We start from the raw sequence: 23,656 nt of genomic DNA, 5'->3' as shown, positions 1-23,656 counted from the left end.
TTACCTTCGTCTTACCAATATTAACTTTTAACCCTTTCTTTTCAATAACACTTTTCCATCTGTCAAATTTTAACTGCAATTCTTCCATGCTATCAGCCATCAAGACTAAATCATCTGCATACAAAATCTCAAATAACAACCCCTCCATTATGTTTCCACACACAACATCCATCACAACGGTGATAACACTGATCCTTGATGCACTCCTACCTTAACACTAAAAGCGTCCGACATCCCCCTTCCAACCCTCACCTTTGTCTTTGCCCCTTCATACAGCTGCATCACAGCTTTAACAAGTCTCTCATTCACTCCTTTCTTCCTCAACGCCCATTCAATGACCTTCCTCGGTACTCGATCAAAAGCCTTTTCTAGATCCACAAAACACATGTACAATCTTCGTTTCTTCTTTCTATAATTCTCCTGCAACATTCTCACCATGAACAACGCATCCACCGTTCCCCTACCAGGCATAAACCCACACTGCATTTCATTAACTGTCACCATACTTCTCAACCTCCTCTCAAGCACCCTCTCCACTACCTTCATTCCGTGCTCTAATAATTTCACACCCCTGTATGACCCACAATCTCTCACATCTCCTTTGCCCTTATACAACGGCACCAACACACTGTGTCGCCAATCCTCAGGTATACCTTCATCATTTATAAATTATTTTCTAAATAATTTATAAATAAACTTCAGTAATAAGATTATTGTTTTTATAACATTAAATAAACAAATAAGCTGACACAATGTTGTTATCATTCTTACCCTTAAGAATTGTATCCTGTCATAAAGATTTTTAAAATGAAATCTTATTAAAACGACCGACTAATAAAATTTATAACAACGTGAGATCTAAGTCATAAATATACATCATATTTAATTTCATTAATGAAAAAGTTGTAACAGGATTGATTGATTGATTGATTATTGATTAATTGATTGATGAAAAAATGACTGACGTGTTCTTAGCCTGCCCCTCCGACAAGCACCCATGACCATACAGAGCTGCCTGCTGGTCGCCTAAGATCTAGTTCCAAGAAATAATAATTAAAAAAATAGTAAATTAATTAATTAACAATTAAATATTAAATAGTGAAATATAAGAAAATGAAATAATAAATAGTGAAATAATAAATTACAGAAATGTATGAAAATAGAGAAAAGAAACATGAATGACTACAAAATAACTCAAGACGTTTGGACTATCATCTATCCACTAATAACTCAACACCAATACAATAACAGAGATGAGAACTTTCAACTTTTAAAGTTATGAGATGAATAAACATACTCGCAACTTCAATTTTCACTTGCAGAGTTTTGAAAAGTTACAAATTGAAAACTAAAATTTTTTAAAACTCTCACTCCACTAATAGGCACGCCATCCAACTTCCCGCCAGACATTCGTCCATAGATCTCACAGGAGGAACGAATTTCTGGCAAAACGTTCTGAGGTATTCCAAAGAATCTGGTCATCATAATAATTAAATTAATCAGCATTAGCAGCGCTTTTAATAAACTAAAATTCTAAAAACGATGGAACTGAGCAAATTCACTGACTCGAGTAAGACAGGGTCCCAAGTGAGCGAATAAATATTCATAAGCATCGTTCGACTGGCGTTTGTAACGTCGGTGAGAAATTTTCCAGATTTTGAACCTCCAGTCAAGTTCTTCATTTTAAATTCATAGTTTACAATTTCTCATACAAAAACAATTAAAAAAGCACACTGAAAAGAAGTTACAGTTACCCATAAAAGCCAGGAATCGACGGTGGAAAATCTGCAGACACCATCGCGCATGGCAGACTGAACTTTTTCCGAGCTGTCAATCAGCCACTTCATTTTTACAGCACTGAAGTACGTGGATAGTGGGAGGCCACATCTAGGCTTCCGGTGATAAAGTTCGGTCACGTCAGTTACATCAGTCGCATCAAACCATATATGCGCATGCATATGAAATAATGCTGAAATCATATTAGGGTGGCAACATGTCTTTCAGTAACAACAACGTAACACTGCATTAAATTCAAATTAGGCTGCATAATGTAAACAATTTCATCAGTGTATAAGCTATCATGACAAACAATATAGAATTTATGAAATGTAAAATTCATAGAATATTGTAACAAAGTGTGTGCCAACTTACTTGATACTTAAAGCCTGTAACAAAAATAAAAATTAAAAGTAAACCACTTGATATTCACCTTCAAATGGTTCTTGTCTCGGCCTGGAATTTTTTTCAGAAGTTCATTTACTGTGTCTGTTGTTCGCGTGTCCAGCCACACTTTGATGTGTTTGAGGTCAATTGTTATAGCAATTCATCACTTTGTATCACTTATTATACTTGCAATCTATTTGTACAGATCACAAAATGTCTACGTATGATCAAATGCTACTTAGTTGAATTGTTTGACAGAATGTTACTATTTGTGCCTGTCCCAACTTGAAATTCATTCAAATTCATTCATTATGTAAAAAAACATTCAAGTGTGTCTACCTGCTGAATTCACACCAACCAACTTGCTAATTAAGAATTCCAATTTTATAACTCAACAGAACTAGAAGGTACGTGCAATACATATCATATCGGTGAGATTTTTAAAGAAAGCATTCTAAATATAACGCAAATTTCAAGCTCAAATTAATGAATAATTTAATTCCATATTGGTTTCATCATGTCAAGAAAAGGAAATATAAAATTATTTGAACACCATATGAAACTTGTTGAAAAACTTACAATTTCAAAAATTTCTAACATCTGATATTTCATTATAAGAAATCTATATTTGTGTTGAAGCAAATTAATCAGCTTTAAAATATAACACTCTCACTTTCAAGCATTAAAACTGAACAATTTATTTTTTGATTATGGCCAACATATTATATAATAATTTTATAGGTACAACTCGGTATGATTATCATTTGTACAATTGTTTTGTTCTATTTAGAAAAAAATATAGAAAAAAACACCATATCAGCCTGATTTAAACTACATAATCATAGTCATAAACAATTTATTTTTCATTTTCCTATGATTTGTTTAGAAAATGGTGAGAACATTAACAACAATCAAATGAAATTTTGGTTCAAAGAACAGGAAAAAAATAATAAAAACAAAAGCGTGGGTGTTTGATCTAACCAATTGCATTGTGTAGTGGCTTTCCTGTGGAGATGTCGAAAGCGACTGTGGTTTCTCTCTGATTTGTTATGCCAATCGCTGCAGTATATTATTTACAATGACATTCACATTTGACATCAGCAAAAAAAATGTACTCAATCAATGACTTAATTTCCTTTAACCTGAAATTCTAAATTGAAACATGCAATGTAAATGGAAGGAGTGCCAACTTTGAATGCACAATGGACTGATGTCCAATTTGATGAGGTTGTCAAGAGCCTGATCGATGCATGCATTTATTGAGTCTAATATTTCTAACGGGTCTTCCTCAACCCACCTGAAAATATTTTTTAAAATACTTTTTTTGATACTACATATATATTCAAAGTTTGTTTGCAGTAAATTAAACAGCAGCAGCAACAACTCATTCCTAGTGTTCCTTATTCAGATAAAACAATTTGTAAACATTACTTTGTGACTTTAAAAAATAGTCATCAAATACAGACGGCCAATGGTTTAGCTCAGGTAACAACGATATAAAATCTTATTCACCGATCGTGACATGGACTTAATTTTATATGTGCAAACTCAAATACAATATTGACCAACTACAATATATGTTTTATACACACACTCAACAGAAGTTTTTGATGCAAATATTTAAAGACTTTTCCGTTAATCCTTGACAGAGGGTATAGTATATTTGACGAATTGCATGCAGGCAGTTGGAAAGTAAAAGACCATCTGCATCTCTTTGCCATTAAGTAAAATACTATGGAGGCTTTGTATTTCTAAAACTGTTGTTCCATGTCATAGTTTGGTAAAGAGTGGGGAGCTAAGCATTCCCATTTCTCCATCCTCCTACCTGCATTCAGTATCCATGACATGAACATCTCAGTGAGACAGATATATAACCAACAAAATAAAAAAACCTTTGAAAAGCTCTCCAGAGTTGAATAAATTAAAAATTAATAATAGCAATAATAATAGTAATAATAATAGTAATAATAATAGTAATAATAATGATAAAGATAATAATAATAATATAAACAATTGAAATATTGGCCAAGAAAAAAAATTTAAGTATAATAAAATTATAAAACTTGAGTCTGAGTAGTTATACTAGCTACCGGTTTGCAGATCTTTAAAATATTAAACAAATGACAATCTATCTATATTTTAAAAAACCTCAATGTCTGTCTGCTTAATTTTATGAATAAATTATGAAACAATTATGAAAGTTCGTGATTGTGGACAGCTGATTATCAGATTTGTACATTAAAGATTGGTTGACTACAATACACACTATCAGCTAGTAACAAAATCATATTGCGCAATCGCATCAACATTAATTCAAAAATCTCGTTAGGGTAACATTATAACAAACAATCATTCAAACATTATAGATAGCTGCAAAATAATTAAAAGCTATAAGCAGTGTCAATTTAGGTTAGTTAAACATTTCTAACATTAATAAAAAAACCTTATAACATATGAAATAATAAATTGAACAATAATAACTAAAAGTTAACAAGTTAAAAAATAACTATAGGTTAACTAACAGTAACAATAAAAACTAAAAATAACTAACAAAAACAGCTGAACAAAAAATAAAGATAAAATTTAAAATATTATAAATAAAAAATTGTAAGAGGCACATTTTAATGACACAATTTAAAGTTCCAGTTGAAGAAAAACTGGTGCAAAAAATAAATTTGCAAACTTGAGTTAACAGATGAATATCTTCAAAAACGTTGATCTAAGGATGATATAAATATGACTACGATTTGAAAATTTTGACAATATAAAATTAGAAATTTCTGAATTTCAACATTGAGACTTTAATGAAACAAGTTTACAAATTACTAAAATAGAAGGTAGAGGATAGAAAGGCCACACAAAATGAAATGCATAATTTAAAATGTTTCCAAATGATTAAAGTGCAGTTGCATGGATCAAAGTCTGAAAATAATTTAAGATTTAATCAGTGCAAGAGCCAACAATTAACAAAAGGAATAAATAAGTTTGAAAATAATAAATAATAAGTATAAAATCAGTGTCACTGAAAAAAAGATGGATAAAATTTACAAACACTGCGATAGCACTAACTTGAATAATGAAACCAATTTTTTTTATTATTAATAAATTCATAGTGATAAAATGAGAGTGTTGAAACCGAGTGCAAAAAAGTTAAGTGTTTAAACACACAGCAAACATGCCTAATTATAGGTTGATTCAAACTGGAGAGGAAGAGAAACTGGAAAAGAATAAATCAAAAAACATGAGAGGAAATAGATGGACAAGAGAAGAAACAAAAAATTCAACAAAAATGGCCAGAGTAGAAAACTGACACAAAAGGTGGACACCAAGAGCCAACCTCTGAAGAGATGGAATAGGATCATTGACAAATTTGATGATTTAGTAAAATAATAAATTAGAACATGAAACAAACCTGCCAAAAAATGAATATAAGTAACTAATATAAACACATAAATATATTTCATTTATAATATATATTCACAAATAAATATATAAATAATCTTAAAAATTTACTTGTAAAATAAATATGAAAATATAATTGTAATAAGTAGATGAAAATTCAAATAATGATAATAATAATAAAATAAGCCAACCCTTTTTCAGGATAAGATGCTTTTATGTCAATCTGGTGATATGTGACTAACTCTGAAGTTTTTGTATCAAATATCTGTTTTACGGTTTAACTTTTATATTTTATAATTTTATAAAGAAAATTGAAATTAATATATAGAAAAAAATCTATCCACCTATACATTATTCATAAAATTATTATAATAACTAATATAAAAATATTAATTTAAATTTTTAAAGTTCTGCAGATCTATGATTTGTTTTAAAACATTATTACAAAGTAAAAAAAATTTAAAATAATTTCAATGCAAACTTTTCCAGCAATTTCAATTTGAATTATTTAATAATTCAAATTAAATTAAAATTATAACTATAATATAATATAATATTATAATAATTATTATTATAATATTATATTATAGTTATAATTTTAATTTAATATTATATTTTACTTTTAATAATTTAACATTTTTAACAAATTAATACTAATTACTAAACTATAACATCTGAATAACTATATATTTATATAATATAATTATAATAATTTAATTTTTTTTAAATTTTTATAAATGAAAAATTTTATTCTTGAAAAAAAGAAAAAAACTCTCACTAAAAATCTGGAGCTACTTGTTCCTTGGTCAATGGCCCCGACAAGAACTTTGTTAAAATTCATATTATGTATTAATTATTTTGTTTATTTTTTAAAATTTCAATTTAATAAAAAAAAATCTACGGTGTCATCAACAACGTGACAAACATGTTGCCGTCGAGTGTTACGATTGTTACCATTGATAACCTTGCAATTACATTCACTTTTAAATCATCTATTGAACTTTGGAATTATATACGTTAATAGTTAGAGAACAAAATGAGTTATTAAACGACGAAATGTCATTATGATGAGTATGAAAGCTTTTTAAATGTTTTATTTATTACTTCCTATCAAATTTTTAAACGAATAATTTGAGCTAAATATTTTCATTTGAAGTTTTATGATAATTTTGATGCTTAACCTTTATGGATAGCCTTTAATACAAATCCATGTGGTGCATCAACTGACCTATAACTTGTCGTGTTATTAAAATTTATAAATATATTACAATATGGTCGTTTATGAAATACAAATATATGTAGATGCAAACAAATATATCGAATATATGAATAATAATAGAAGATGCTACTGATTCATACCCATTCATACTTATTTTCCTCCATCTGATCTCAATAGAGCTCTTTATAATTTATTTCTATTTCTCTTTTCCATTTCTCTTTTCTATTTCTCTTTTCTGTTATCGCTTGGTGTGACTATTTATCTTAAACTAAATATGTCTAAATTTGAATTAATGTTGTAATAAGTCTAAACACGCTGTTACTATTCATTCTATTATCTTACCTGCTGATTTATATTTATGTAGTCTAGGCTTTATCTTTAATTCTAACATGTCACTTTTCTCAGATTAACTGTTTTGCTAAAAGTTCTTACTTTCATCTACCTAGAAAAAAAAATTTTTGATGATCCTACTCCTTATCCTGCTTGTTACTTCATTAGTTTTATCTATGATTTATTTTGTAACTCGCTCTGTTTTAGTCTTGTCTTGCTGATTTTAGACTATCCTTTAAGTAAAGCTTTTAACTCTGCTGCCGTCTGGTTGCTCGTGCCTGTTGGATGGCAAATCCTAACGACTAAAACTAACAATCCTCAAAATAAATAAAAACATCACATACTTATGAAGTGAATCGTGCGAGTTATATATTCTGATAGGAATTCGGGACGCTGATGAGTCTCCGGTATGGACGAAACACGTGACCAGCCTGTCCAAACGAGTACTATTGTTTTCGCTCCTGCTTACTGCTTTTCTTGGTTTGGTGTTCTCTTACATTTGCACAACCGCAACATGTCCCTCTCTTTTTTCATATTTATCTCCATATTTTGTTTTCTTGTTTCCTTTAAAATTTGTACAAGTCTCAGTCCAAATTGTTTCCTTGAATGCTGGTAGGTTATGACATTAAGATTTAGTAATAAAACTGATATTGAATGGTTGTATTAGATTGGGTTTTGTTTTATTATTCTCTAAAAATCAGGATCTGACAGACGCAGAAACAGAGCATGCAAGGCAATAGTACAAAATTAAACAAATATGTAAATAAATAAATAAACGGAGAAAGAAAAATGTTTAAACATGAAAAATAAAATAGAATAGAATAAAATAAATAATAATAATAGAATAATTAAAAGAAAATAAAATAAATTGACAATAAAATGAAGTAATGGCATAAAAACGGAAATTAATAGCTAGATGATGACTTAGTGAGTTATTGAGGTGATCGATAAATAGAAACTAGTTTTGTGAATGATAAAGTTTTATAGTTTTATAGAGTGTTAATATGTTTGAGGTGCCTTGTGATGAAAGTCTTTCCCTGATATGTAGATTGGGTGGCGACTTGATAGTTATGTCATTCTATATATTCAAAAAGGCATTTGCTATAGCGAGTTTAATTTTAATGAACTTTTGTAAATCATACGAATCTGCGTTTTTTATTTTGTACATGTAATTACTTAGGTCTAATTTAATTTATGGGTTATATGTTTGGTCATCGTGGGCAATGCGAGAAATACTGACTTTGGAACGAGTTCAGAAAAGAGCCACCTAAATGATAAAACGCTAGCATTTTAAATATGTTGCCAAACTGAAATTTTTGAAATTTTCTTGCTTTCTTTGCTACTAGTTTGAACTGAAATTGGATGTTTTTTTTATGGATATATATATATACATGTGTTTTTTGAAAAATTTAGCGTAGGTACCATGGATATAAGTAGGTACAATCATTTAATTGCTGTTGTTTATATCTTTGCAATTTTTATTATTGAAATGTATAATATTTTTAAATGTGTAAATCTCTGAAGTTTAGTGGTGAAAACCCTATCCATTGTAATTAACTGTTTTTATAATGTTTCCAATAGTGGATATGGATTTCGGTTTATTGACTTTTGAATTTGAGCCATATAAATAGAAAACATGAAAACAGGAGCCCAAGAGTTTCATGTATTGTATTTAAATTAAGTCAAAAATTATGTTTGTAGTATTTTACCAATCAGCTTTAAACATATTTTATTAAATAATGACTAAGCTCATGGTTTTATATATAGAATAAACTAGACTAAAACCAGAACATTTCGCCATATATATTAAATATATAAGGTATTAATGGCATTATGCATTCATCTTATTACACATTTAGTAACAAAGGCGCTCCATAGAGTTCAGCTCTTCGTATCTGAACTTTCGTGTTTTTTTTTTTATATAATTAATCTAAGCTGGGATGGAACGGCTGATTTGATTTGAGTGAAATGAAAATAAAGTTGTTCTCGTCGATTTTTTGATGAATTCATTTAGAGATTAGTTCTGTTGTCGTCATCGATGTCGTCCATGTTTTGCACGTTTCGTTTTTTCTTCGCTTGTTCACTGTTAGATGGTTGCTTCTTGCTAATTAGTTAATTAAATGATCTGATGGAGAAGATCACTGCACTGCAGCAAACCAAACAAACCAAACAGAAGCACTGCTGATCTTTATTTGTCTATCCGCATTTTAAATCAAATTTTAATTTTCGAACATGATATTTTGTTCGAATTCATCATCCTAAGTTTTAAATTAAGAAAAAGAAAAAGCATTGATTATTTCAGAATTTGTAAACAATGGCTCATCCAAAATCTTCCAGGGTCAGTATCATTTATTATTATTTTTATTTATTATTTATTTAAGTTGTTTTCATAAAAGGTTAATTTTTACTTTTTTTTAGAAACATGTAACTCATTATTAATATTATTATTATTAATTATGCTATACAAAATCCCATCTAAATGTAAATAAATAATAAACATTCAATAACATCAAAATCTATTATTTTATTTTTGTTAAAATGTTAATTATGATGTTATTATTAATAATTGTAAAAAAACATACAGAAATAGAAACAATGCATTATTTTATTCACCAGTTGCATTTCAATGAAAGCATAAGATAAAAATAAAACTTTTGTTTTGCTGATATGATACTGATTAATCATTGACTAACATTTAATCTGGTACTATAAAATAAATAAAATGCATGTTTATATTTTATATATTCAATTTTCAAATATTGAATTGCTTAATTTACCATTTACCTCTCTAACCTAACTTTGTTTAACTAAGTTTGAAAAATTATTTTAAAATGTAAGTAAGTCTGTATTTATTTTTACATTTTAATGTTTAATACATGGATACAATTATAAACTTATTTAAAAAAATGTTGTTATTAATATAATTTTAAAGAAATAATTAATTAATAATTGTTCTAGGGAATAAATTAAAATGGTAACATAATTTTGTAAGTCAGATTATTTACAAGATTAGTCTGTTTATAAAATGATGTTTTAAAATTTAATTAGAGAATATTATTAATTAGTTTGATCTATTTTATGTTTATATTCAGTTACATCAGTAATTTATTCAAGATACCAAACATTAATTTTAAATTAATTCATGTTAAAATTTTGAAAAAGTTTAAAATTTATTATTTCAAATTTAATTAATAAATGTTAAAAATTTAAATATTCAAGAGCATGGTTCCACTGTACATAAACTCTATGTCCCAATCTCGATCCTTTAATGAGCCTCAGGTCATAGGGCAGTACAGACTCATCAAAACCATTGGTAAGGGTAATTTTGCCAAAGTGAAGCTGGCCAGACATTTCCCAACTGACAGACTGGTTGGTTCTTTCATTCTTTTTTTAAATTTTCTTTCAACCTGTTGTTTAATATAATGGTGCGTTATAATTAATTATTCATAAATGTTTTCTGAATGTTGTAGGTAGCAATCAAAATCATTGACAAAACCAAATTAAGCACATCATCTCTGGACAAGGTCAGTTTTTTGTGTGTATATTATAATTTAATGATCAAGTTGAGTGTATCCATATTTGTTTCTATTTTTGTTGAGACAAGTTTGTTTATAAATATGTTTTTGTTTTCTGTGCTGCTTGGAGCATTAAAAGCATTACCTTGGATTGGATATGACCTGGAAATCATTAAACTGTCAACTGAGAGAAACATCTCTGCAAAGACAAAATGCTGCTATAAATTTTTATAAATGCTGTCATTGAGCTGGTTCATGTTGTGCTGCTGTGGTTGCGGTTGATGTTTGGCTTAACAATATGCATGCTGAGTGGATGGATGTTCACTGTATTTAAAAAGCTTGTTTGTAGAATATGTTGAGACTTTTAATTTCTGTTTCATTCTCATATTTTGATTGCACTTTTTCAACATTCTGATGGCTGACATTTTTCAATGATAGGATAATCATTATTTTAAACATTCAGTTATTTTTTAATTAATTGTTCAACATAGCTTTTATTAATGATGATGAAAATGTTTCTGCTGAAACTGATCATAATGAGTGCAATATGATAACAATAATAATCTTTGCAATCACATCATTCAATAATGATGATGATGGCTTAACTGGGCTTACTTGTTTAGAATGCATGTTTTTGCAGCTTCATCAAACAAATTGGTAAGGCCTATTAATAGCTTGTGCCATTGCTACTCAAAAAAACATGTTAACTTGAGGAATTTGTAGCCTGTGTTACCAGTGCAAACCTATTTACATGCCAGTGTGTTTACCAATCAATATATTTTGGAATAATTCCATGGACCAGTCCTCTTAATAACATTTACTGTACTATGGGTTTTATTTTATTTGTTCTATATATATATATATATATATATATGTGTGTGTGTGTGTGTGTGTGTGTGTGTGTGTGTGTGTGTGTGTGTGTGTTTTAGTCAGGTGTATTTTTCAATGTTCTGTTCTGACTGTTTCTTTGTTGTTGTTGTGAGTCAGAGTCAGATAGAAATTTGTGTGCAGTTGTTTGTTGGCTGGTTCTCATATTGGTTTAAGTTTTGCAGTTGTTGTTGTTGGTTTTCACATTTGTTTGAGTTTTGTGGGATGGACTGTACAGCAGCAATAAATCAGACTGTGACTGTCAGCAGAGTTGAAATGAAAATATATGTTTGTACTATATTTACTCAACTTTATAAACTTGTGGCATTTTGTCATTTTATTTCTCTAACTCATCACCTCTGTTTTAAAAAGTTATAAATCATTTAATATTTAATTTGCTTAAAGCAAAACCAAATAATGGCTTAACTATATTTTTATAACATTATTATGTCTACTGTTATGTAGCTATAGACATTGCTATGTTGGCATAGCTACTTTCACTTCAGCTTACAGACTTGCTTATAAATTGCTCTGAATGAATTTTCTTACTGTTTACATGTTTTTTAAATGTGTTTGCTATTTTAGTTGAAGTTTTGGATTCAGTATCAGTTGTAAACAAAAGCGTTTGCATCTTATTGTTTGCACTGTTTTTAAAATATGGACATAAATCTCTTTCAGAATTGCTTTTCAAAGCAAATCTTCAGAAAGAGAAATTGAAACGTTACTAGACATCATTAGCGTGGAAGCATATTAGCATTCAAGCGCACCGACAGACATGTAAACAAACTGAACAAAAGTACAGGGCAAGTAAACCAGTTTGGATGCTAGCATAGCAAAGTAAAAGAGATACAATACAAACAACCATCAAATAAGATGCATTGTTTAAATGCTCTCATCTCTTATATGGATTAGGACTAACTATTTATTGCTTTCTTTTTTAACTTTTTTGTTGCTTTTCTTCCTGCCATGTTATCTTAGCATACATATTTTTTACATTTTCACAGTAAGGTAATAATTTCTTTATAATTATTAAGTGTTGAACTCATGTAAATTTCTTTAAAATATTAAAGCTTAATTCAGCGGTCAAGCGCATGGTTGGGTTAAAACATTTTGTAGGGATAGGTTGAGACATGAATAGTAAATAGTCAATGGATCAATTATAGCCTGTAAGATATGTATTTTTAATTATCATCTAATTCACCTTTCTGTTGGGCTACTTTTTGAGTCAGGCTATTTTACATTTTTCATCTGTTTTTTTTTAAATTTTCTTTTTTTTGGTATTATCTTTAAAATGTTTAACATTCAGCTTCTTGTCTCATGAAGTTGTACGATTTTTTTCGGTTTTTGGTTATATTTATTGGATTTGTTAAGATTTCAGCTAGCTGTAACAGTGTGAATTCTCAAATTCGTATAGCCAAACGTTTGATGTGCAATTCTATAAAAAGCACTACTTAATCAGTTTCATTGTGTCATCTGTTTGTTGAATTATAGTTTTCATTCTCTGACTCTTATTTGCATCTTTTAGTTAGTTGGTTTCTCAGCATCTCCATCTGTTGCATCTGTTGCATCTGGTTTTTCATTTGTTTGTATTCATTTTTGTTTCTCTGGGTCTTTCACTTGTTTTGGTGATAGGACTCAAGAAATAATATTGATACAACCATCTTTGTGGAAGCGTGATGTGTTTAGTTAGTGGAAGTCTCTGCCTCTTTGACAAGAGATTTTTTAATTGTCTATGTCCATTGAGAAACAGTTTAGCGTACATGCGGTTCCAAGTTTCAAACAACGTTATGAAAATACCACCTTGTTGGGCATGATATTAAATTATGGAAATGTAAGTAAGATGTTGGCATATGCATGCAGGTTCATCTGGAAACACATTGTGCTGTCCTTGTTGCTGAAGAACGTTGCAAAATGTGAAGGCATTAAAGTTAATGTGAGGATTGATAGCCCTGCTTATATGGAACGTTATTACTTAAGTTTGTATTTTATAATCCCTAACAAGCTCAACTATTGAGTTCATTGTCATAATGAGTCTCAGAAGAATGATTGTAATGATATGTATTCATTCTTACAGTGCTACACTGAAACCGATGAAAAAGGTTTTTGAAAAACTATTTCTTTTTATATATTACATCAATCTATTTTGTGATGATGTTATTTTGAACTTTGTTGATTTTCAATTCAACAGTTATTTCGAGAAGTGAGAATAATGAAGACATTGGATCACCCAAATATTGGTTGGTATAACTGCATGTGTGTTATATTGATGTTTGACTGCCGTTGTATGTTTGTTTCTGCATTTTCGTAAATACATTTTTTTGTGAAACTTTTTGTTTTGTATTTTAATAAATAGTATGGATAGACAGTTATTTATGATTGAAGTGTAACTGCTGATATTTCAAATAGTAATAATATTGCTAATTTATTTGCAATAGTTTCTTTGATAGAGCGCCCATGTATATCTTAGTAGATATACATGGGCGCTCCAACAAAACAAGTGTTATACAATTTTAAATGTGTATATAACGATGATGTATTTTGTTGTTCCTGCAGTCAAATTGTATGAGGTCATTGAAAATGAGAAATGCCTCTTCCTTGTCATGGAGTATGCCAGCAGAGGTTGGTATTTTCTAAATTTATTCTACCTCCAATTATTGCACATTATATTTTTTCTTGTGTTTACCTTGTTAGGTTGTATATTGTTTGTGTGTACTGATATACTGTGTACTGTGTTTACTGTACTGGTATTAATTTTATAATTGAAAATGCTCTTCAAATTTTTTTTTTCACCATTAAATGAAAGTAATAAACACATGATTCGCCTACCACAATTATATTGAGATAACAAGGAGGACAGTGGTGTCCGATGTTATCCCTCCATGGTAATGCAACTGCTGTTTACTTTATAACAATGGTATTGTTTTTCTTGGCTGATCACACTAATCCATCATTCTTTCTGACACATAGAGACAGAGGTATATACGCACACATATACACATGCATACAAACACATGCACATACAGACACACATACAGACACACACACACACACAGGCCTAGCGGTTGAGAAGGTTGTTTGGGTTGGAATCTATTTGCATCAACAACAAAACCAATGGACGGGCTACAACAGCACTTGTTGTACACACAACACACACATACACATACCTATATACTTCACATGTATTATGAATTTATATATCTTCTCAGTATCTGCACCAACTGGGATTTGTGCTTGCCTGTGTTTGATTGATTGTAAAAAGGGAAGGGTGACTGTTATTTAATAATGACGTGTGAGGAGACATCTGTCTACATATAAAAAGGTCTATTTGGACATGTAAGCAGTATTAGGATGCATTACTTACTCTTGTTCACTTGCATATTATTTATTAGCCTTTGCAATTTTTAACAGGTGGAAACTCTCTCTTTCCATGATGAATGGATATTTATCTTTATGAATTCTCATTATATAGACTTCTGTTTGTGTATTTGGAGGACTACCATGTTTGTATGAATACACGTCAGTTTGGGAGATTGTATGTGTACACGCGCGTTTGTGAGCTTGTGCGTGCAGTAGCCTGTGGAATTTTTTTTTCAAGAAGTGACTCCATGGCATTCAAAATTTTTCACAAACAAAACTTTTTTTTATATGATTGTATTTTCTAATATCCTTTTGATTGTTTGAAGATTTTTAAAAATTTGTATAAAGTTTTTCACAAAAGGTTCTCTTGAGAAAATGTAAACGAACAATCATTTTAAAGTGGTTATTTCGCCGGTTATAACTTTTAAGATCAGACATTTCTTTGTATCAGTTGCAAAAACAAATGTTCACTTCTTATATTATGTTGAGTGAAAACAATTTGTCATCATGCATTTAAATGTATAATATCTTGTTTGTTAACATTGCGGATGTGTTTGTGTGTGTGTTTGTGTGTATGTGTGGGTGGGTTTCTCCATATATGTGTGTATGTATCTGCTCATGTTCTGTCTATATTCATTCGGAGACTTTTTTATATTTATTTATTATGTACCAATCAGAATCACTGAATGTTTACTTGTTTATATCATTGTGTTATGCCATTTTGGTTGCATTACCCCTACATTCATCACCATCTTTATCATCGCTTATCATCATCGTTCATCATCATCCTCACCCATATCTTTGTTATCACATCAGCCACGTTATTAACATCATCTTCACTCACATCTTAATTATCATTCATGACAACATCACCACCATCGTTGATATTGATTTTGTCATCATTATTTTCATCATCATCCTCCTCCGTCATGATCCTCATAATAACCGTTATCAATGTCATATGACGTCATTGTCGTCATCATTATTCATTATATCATCACCTTCGTCAGTGTCACCCATTTCATCATCATCATCTTCATCATCATCCACAGGGGAGATATTTGACTACTTGGTGGCTAATGGAAGGATGAAAGAGAAAGATGTGAGGGCAAAGTTCAGACAGGTTTGATGTGAATTATGTCGTGAATTGTATAGTGAATTGTGATGTGAATTATGTTCTGAATTGTATCGTGAATTGTGTTGTTAATTATATCATGAATTTGTTTGTGAATTATATCATGAGTTGTGTTGTGAATTATATCATGAATTGTGTTGTGAATTATATCATGAATTGTGTTGTAAATTGTATTATGAATTATTCTATGCATTGTGTGGTCAATTATATTTTAAATCATTTTGTGAATTATATTATGATATTATGATCTTACTCATTTACTTATCATTTCAATGCATGCCTGTTGTGATGTTCACATGTGTTTGTAGTCGTGTTGTTTGTTGTTTCTGCATCTCTCCATTTAAAAAATTATGTTTTGTATGTTTTTGTGACCATAGTTAATAAAATCAAATTTATTTTGTGTTATTCACACTTTTATGTTTTACTTATTAACAGTGAGTCATATTTTTGAATATTCCCAAACCTCATAACATGAATGCAACATGAATCAAAATATTTTCAAATATTGAATGAAATTTGTAATTATGTGATAAAAATAATCATTTAGTTTGATGAAGATTGATTGATTGATTGATTGATGAAATAATCTCCACTCCAATCAACAACACATGGTGTTTGCTGTTTGCTCTTAAACAAACTTCAATGAATGATTGAATTATAAACTGACCAACCACATTAAAGTGAAGTTGAATTAAGTGGCCAGCTAAGAAAGTTGAGTCGAGTTGGACAGATGTGAGTGATGAGATAAGAAGGAAGCTACTTCCTGATGAGCTCTGCTTATGATGATGGATGTTATTTTTAATATGGAAAGCTGAGCCAGGTGTAATGTGGTGTGATGTGCTGACTGCAATGAGGTGTGTTGTAATGTGGTGTGGCGTTCTGACTGTGATGGTAAGTAATGTAGTGGGGCATAGTGTGGTGTGATGTGGTGTAGTATGCTGACTATGATGAGGTGTGTTGTAATGTGGTGTGGCATGGTGTGCTCGGTGCTATTTTTTTATTTTTTGTGATTATTTGGCTTAAACTTTTTCAATTAGTTATATTTTGGAGTCATTTTTTAATATTATCATAGTGAAATAACTGTTACTGTTTCGGTAACTAAAGCAATCTCATTCAAAGTTAAATGGTTCTGTGGAACATTTTCATTAAGAATATTTTTCTACAAATCCGTATTGAATTTCATGAAAGAAAAAAAGCAATTATATATAAAAAGCAGGCAATTACTTCTGTTTCTGGCTCTCTTTTTGAGTTCCATTCAAAGCAGTAGATGCTGGTTAAATAGATTTGAAAGTTTTTTTTATGTGTGTTCGTGTCTGTGTATCTGTGTGCGTGTGTGTGCGCGCGCGCGTGTTTCTTTGAATAATGTAAAATTCTACACCAGCTGTTCTGTATATATGGTTGTTGTTGTAGAGATTTGTTTTTCATGTGATGAAAAAAAGGATCAGCATCAGCATGAGAATTCTAACTTGATCTGTTGGATGGCATATATTTACAACTGCTGGGAATTTATTTTTGCTTAATTTGTCCAATTGCATTGGCATTCATTACTTCATTACTCTTTAATGCAGTAATTATTATTATTGTTATTATTATTATAGTGTCATTATATCAGCATGCTTTGTAATGTTATCATCATTCACTAGCCATTAGTCATTTGAAACAAACTGTATAGCCCATTATCACCATGTGTGTGCAGGCATCAACATTATCATCAACATATTCATTATCATCAAATTCATCCTCAATATTTGTCATACGCATTTATATCATCAATGTGGTTGACTAATATTTATACCATTTTTCCATTGTTCATATGTTTATTATTCACAACTTATATACATGCATACATGCATGCATAAATTTGATACGGCATACGATACATTCAATTTCCTTCCAAGAGTTTTTTAATTTTCTGAGCTCTAACAATATACTCATGAATGAAGAATTCAACTGAATTGCAAATAAATTGTCAAATGAATTTACATCATTAACTAAAAAATATAAAACTTTATTTACAACAATCTACCTGTCAGCCTGTTATTATTATACACACAAAACGAAACTAAATATATTTGCTTCTTAAAATTGAAAAATAAAAGAAAGTAGGGTTACCATAATAGAATTTATATAAAATTCATTTTGTATGGCTATCTAAACACAAATGTCCCATGTTTCGGCAAAAAATTTCAGCAACTAATGAAAAAAAATTTGATATAATTCATGAGAGGCATGTTAGATGTTAGTTGTTAGTAAATGAACAAACTCAACTACGTTTACAAAACAGGTGTTAATGGCTAGTACGATGGTTCTGGGGTTAATTTAAAACAAATGTTTGATTTCTATCCAGAAAAACACTGGATTGGCATTACTTAGTTATCTATATATTAAAGCAATATATAGAATTACAAAATTTTAAAAGTTAGGGACCGATTAATTCACGATTGGTCATTGTAATTCAACAACAGAAACGATTTTAATTTCATTTTAAAGTTTACAGACATATTTTCACAACAAAAGCCATTTTTCAAAATTTGATTCTACGCTCTAGGACTCTTACATACAACATGCAAATACAGAATATTTGTCTTAGATTTATTTGATTAAGAATCCCCACCAATTGGGTAGTTCTAAGACCAGTTTGCGAACCGCATGTACGTCCGCCAAATTAAATATGGTACAATTTTTCCTTGGTTTCTTCCAACATTAAGGTCAGAGCACATTTGCTGGCCAGCTTTTTTCAAAAATTTACTAACGCAATGGGTCTAACCCCTCCATATTTTTAAGTCAACGACGGCGGCGGTTGGACAGGTGCCAGATAAAATCAAATTTATGAATTGGGTTAAGGAGCTTAAATTCTCGTCGATTGGTAGTGGGTCTGAAATCGAATCTTTTATGTGCTGAGGCCTCAGGCAATCGATGCCGCTGGAGGAACCGTTTTTGAATGACTTCGGAGCCGCCAACACCTGAGTAGGTGAAACGCACCCACTTGTGGTTTCCTGTCTTATGGTGCCTGGGGATAAATGGTATTGAGTTTTGACAATGTCTCAGGCGAGCCCTCCGCCAGACGCTCGGAGGAACAGACAAGTCTGACGACCGCCGAAAGTTTGCCCTGTTTTATACGGGCGGACACGGCTTGTATCCAACTGTTTGGGTTATTTTTTCAAGGCTTTATGCTGTTGTCGTTTTCAAAGCCAGTCGCGATTGACTCAATCCTCAAAGTCCAATATTCCGTCAAACGTTTGTTAACGTGGTTACCTTGATTGAACTTTTAACCCCCTCTGCTAGGCTTATCAAGAGTATCTAGAAAAAACAATGGAGCCTATACCAGTGTGTTAGGTCATAAGAAGCGTCAAATCTTGTTTTTCGACCGCTTTCATGGAACCAGGGCATTCTTGTCCCTTCTTTCCCCCGTGCCGGTGTAGCTTTCCGCCTGGTCTTAATTTGTAGTGATAAAAAATTAGTGCATTTATGTAATACCGGAGCCATAATTAAATATAGAAAATAGAACTATGGATAAAATAGAAGAAAAAACTGTAAACACTGTTGTATGTATGTGTGTATTCAATTCAAATATGTGTGTATTCAATTCTTTTATTAACCAGAATTAACACAAACGAAAAAAATTTTTGAATAACATTCGGGCTTCGAGACCAAGCAGGTTCACTTAAATGAACTTTACAGGCTACCATTATGAAAACTAGTACACATTTATATACGTGCATAAATAAGCTGTAAACAAAAACAAATGAAAAAATCACCATAATCATCCACACCCTAAATATTCAAAGTAAAAATTAAAAATTTTCCCAAATCAAACAGAGAAATACAAGCAATTTATAACGAAATATTATATTATTATTATTATTAAAGAAAAATTTATAAAGCGCCAATTAAAAGTTAAAATTCTCAAAAGCGCTATCTAATATCTATAAAAAACAAATGAAATATAAGTGAGTCGGCAATGCAAACATTAAAATATATATATATATTTGTCCATTCATTTTAAAGCTCCTGATAAAAAGTTAGGTGTTTTAAGACAAATGAATGATTATGTTCAACCTTACCCTAGATTAGTAATTTATAAATTATCGGTTTTCTCTAGAAAAAATTATCTATCAAATCGTAAACAATATGTAGCTTTAATTAAACCGTTAACTAAAGAACCAGATTCAAGAAAAAATAAAATTTTTGGTTCGTCCATTTCTTCCAAATTGGTATTCGTGAATTGGCTTTAACGTATTTTTATTAGATATATATATATATATATATATATATATATATTTATATTTAGATATATATATATATATATATATATATATATATATTGAGGGACGAGGTTTTCTTTCATGCAATCATAGTTGAAAATAGAAGCCCATTTTCCGTTAATAACTTTCTTTAGTAACAACTCAACACTTCTGAATTTTTTAAATTGATATTGATTTAAAATTTAAAATTTAAAAAACGAACAACATGGTGAGGCTAACAGCGCTGTTACGAATAATTCATCATCAAAGCCTATGTGAAAGTGAATATTGCAAAATATGAAATTAAAATAAATAAAATATGAAATTAAAATAAATAAATATGAAATATGCAAAATATGAAATTAAAATAAATATTAAATGTAAGTAAAATGTAATGGTATTATTAACCCTGCGTTTACCAACATTTTTTTATAGCGCTGATTACCAACGTGGGTCTGTTGGACCAACATATCGACATGTCATTAATTTAAACTAAAATTTAATTTTGACTCATTTTTATGTTGTGTTTCTAAATATAGCAATCTCCAAATAAGCAAAATATACAAAACCAAGAAATTTTTCTGAACAGTTAAAAAATAAATGTTTGATAAACAATGTAGTCACTTAAAAATCATAGATTAAATGTTGCAGTTGTTACAAATTACAACGGAATGCTCACAACAAATGTTTTTTTGCATCTTGCACATAATGATTTAGTTTTTCTGTTTTTTTTTATAACTACACAACACACATCGTTTTTTTCTCGCTGGTTCATCTATATTCAAAATTGCTGTAGGTTGCAGTGGCGCCTCTGAAAGCGTTAGTTCTTTGCCCAAATCAATCAAAAACTGCCTTCTTTTGATACTTTTTTCAGATTGCATTGATTTCCATATGATATAAGCGTTTAATCCACTTATATCTATCATGTTATAAAACACAACAAGTGGCCATCGTCTTGTCATCCGTTTAGTGCTATACCCTCTTGTCATCTGATCAATTGTATCAACTTCAGCTTTGGTTTTGTTATAATAAAGAACTATTTCTGGTTTCTTTTTTTCATTATTTTTATCATATTCTGGTTGGTGATGCATTGTACTCAACAATGTGACAGTTTTATTTTTCTTTGCCATATAAGAAACAATAGTGAAATTGTCCTTGAATCCAAACAATGATGAATATAAATCTCTACCTTTTGGAGAAATAAATTTATCTGGCAATTCCGGACGATTTTTTCTAATTGTTCCTACGATTGTCAGATTTTTCTTGAATAACTTTTCTGCCAAACCAATGCTCGTAAAAAAATTGTCACACGTAATGTTTCTGCCAGAATTTTCCAATCTCCTTATCAGAGTTAGGACCACTCTTTCAGCTTGATTTTTTTCCCTTGGGTTATCTTTTTCTTTCCCCTTATAAATTTTCAAATTCCAAACATAATTTGAGCTACTATCGCTCAATGCCCAAAATTTAATGCCATATTTACCTGGCTTGGAAGGAATATATTGACGAAAGGGACATCTCCCTCTAAAGGTGACCAACTGTTCATCAATAGTTACTGTATGACTCAACTTGTAAGGATCTTTTAAAGTAGAATTCCATGATTCAAATAAATCTCTTATTGGCTCTAATTTGTCTGGTGATCTATGCATCATCAAATCTCAGAACTCTTAAAATTTCATGAAATCTGGTTCTTGATATTATTTTATTGAATAAAGGTCTGCCATCACTTCCGCTCCATAACTGACTAACTGGTTCATTCTTAGATTTATATACACCAACTAATATGAGAACTCCAATAAACTTTTTCAGTTCATTGACACATAACTTCTTATAACCATCTTTCAACACCAGTTGTCCTTCTTGATTTGTGAAATGACATATTTGTTCCAACAAACTAGATCTGAAATAAATCAAAAAAGAAGATATTTAATCAACGTTATTTTTTGCATAATTGCTGAATCCTGGACTTTCTTTTACAATATTGAAACTTTTGGCACGACCTTGTGTATTTGTTTCTGGTGTACTATGCCACACAATTTCTTTATTTTTTGATAAATACGTTTCCTCATGCGTAATAGTATTAGCCATCAAATCAGATTTCATGTCATTTTCGCTTTCACTATTACTAACTTCGTTTTCTTCAACACAATCGATTTCATTATCATCATCTGATGCAACATAATCTTCGCAATCATCTTCCTCACTTTCTTCTAAAATCATTTCGCAAGCTTTACTTAGAGAAATCTTTGATTTTGACATTATAAGGAACAAAAACACAATTAATTCAAATAAAAAGATATTTATTAAATGGTTACTACCATGGAAACAACAATAAAACAAAAACAATAAATCTAAATAATAAATACTTTTTAAAAATGAATGTGGGTCCAACAGACCCTGTCGGTAAGTGGTGCTTGAATTTTTATAGCGTAATCACTAATGCCAAAAAATTTATAAATTTGCATTTTTTTTTTGACAATAAGTATTTAGAAAAAGTCAGAATTTTTGGAAATGTTTACAAATTTTTTTGTCTATCTACATCACATCAAACATCGAGGATGGGTCCAATGGACCCAGCTGGTAGTTCTAGGGTTAAAGAAATGACAGGTTGTAGAAATGAATTTATATTGTAAAACTTTGAATGCAATTAAAGCGAACCATTATTAAAATAATGAAAAGTTAAATAAATTAATATTGAAATTTAATTACTATAGAATTTAAAAACGGAGAGATAAAAATGAAACATATGTTAGTCGAATGTAAACAATTATTGTTAAAAAGTGGACAAGTATGGAAAGCTTGTGGAAAATTGCTAAAAATTTATTTATTGAATATGTTGAGATATATATAGATAATTGTAAAATCACAGGAAATATTGTCTATGGTATCAAATAATGAAGTCAACAACACCGTGACATTAGTCTTATGACGAATGGTCACATGGTCACCGTTCACAGGTACGATACGATATATTTTATTTGCTTCAAAAATAAGAAAAGAAGACAGGATGACCATGATCAAGTTATCAGGTAACTTATCTAGCATGGCCACCTTACAAATAGTTTTAAAAAAAATGAAATTTGAACTAAAAATTTCGTAAAAGGGAAATAATAATGTTCAGGAACTAAAATTGTTTTACGAATAATCCACTATATCTTTAAAAGTTAAAAATTAGAATTTTGAATTATGGTTTTGTAAATTGTTCTTCAGTTTGTTTTTAAATGTTGACAAAACTTTAGTACCTAAAACAGAATTCAAATCACAATTAATTATTAAGTTATTCCAAATCCGTGGTCCATTGCACAAAATATGAAAAAATAAAATATTCATTTTTGATTTATTACATCGTATTATGTTTTTGTGCCGTTATTAAAAACAAAATAATAATAATTTGAAATAATGGTTGGTAACAATCCAGCGTAATGCT

General features: G+C 29.9%; 3 protein-coding genes across 3 annotated transcripts in view; 2 read left to right on the top strand and 1 right to left on the bottom strand.

The window, feature by feature from the left end:
• HELRODRAFT_93977 (hypothetical protein) overlaps positions 1-6,529 on the bottom strand; it is a 12,327-nt gene extending 5,798 nt beyond the window's left edge. Inside the window, exons 1-10 of the mRNA XM_009017314.1 lie at positions 6,439-6,529; positions 6,344-6,411; positions 5,757-5,830; positions 3,354-3,460; positions 3,145-3,222; positions 2,210-2,289; positions 1,755-1,892; positions 1,567-1,676; positions 1,372-1,474; positions 966-1,033 (exon numbers count right to left, since the gene is read on the bottom strand). Coding sequence (XP_009015562.1) covers positions 966-1,033; positions 1,372-1,474; positions 1,567-1,676; positions 1,755-1,892; positions 2,210-2,289; positions 3,145-3,222; positions 3,354-3,460; positions 5,757-5,830; positions 6,344-6,406 — 821 coding nt within the window. The 5' untranslated portion in view covers positions 6,407-6,411; positions 6,439-6,529. The remainder of the gene's footprint in view (positions 1-965; positions 1,034-1,371; positions 1,475-1,566; positions 1,677-1,754; positions 1,893-2,209; positions 2,290-3,144; positions 3,223-3,353; positions 3,461-5,756; positions 5,831-6,343; positions 6,412-6,438) is intronic.
• Positions 6,530-9,428: 2,899 nt separating this feature from the next.
• HELRODRAFT_160348 (hypothetical protein) lies at positions 9,429-12,329 on the top strand (the record flags this gene model as incomplete). Its single annotated transcript, XM_009017313.1, has 4 exons — positions 9,429-9,452; positions 10,334-10,483; positions 10,585-10,638; positions 12,225-12,329. 4 exons carry the CDS (start codon positions 9,429-9,431, stop codon positions 12,327-12,329), a joined length of 333 nt encoding a protein of 110 aa, XP_009015561.1.
• An 899-nt stretch (positions 12,330-13,228) lies between these two features.
• HELRODRAFT_160347 (hypothetical protein) lies at positions 13,229-15,982 on the top strand (the record flags this gene model as incomplete). Its single annotated transcript, XM_009017312.1, has 5 exons — positions 13,229-13,356; positions 13,499-13,595; positions 13,685-13,733; positions 14,050-14,115; positions 15,906-15,982. The coding sequence occupies 5 exons, from the start codon at positions 13,229-13,231 to the stop codon at positions 15,980-15,982; spliced, it is 417 nt and encodes a 138-aa protein (XP_009015560.1).
• Positions 15,983-23,656: the final 7,674 nt, after the last annotated feature.

This window comes from Helobdella robusta (genome assembly GCF_000326865.2).
Source record: "Helobdella robusta unplaced genomic scaffold HELROscaffold_2, whole genome shotgun sequence".
Taxonomy (NCBI): Eukaryota; Metazoa; Annelida; class Clitellata; order Rhynchobdellida; family Glossiphoniidae; genus Helobdella; species Helobdella robusta.
This window is presented reverse-complemented; position numbering and strand designations above follow the sequence as displayed.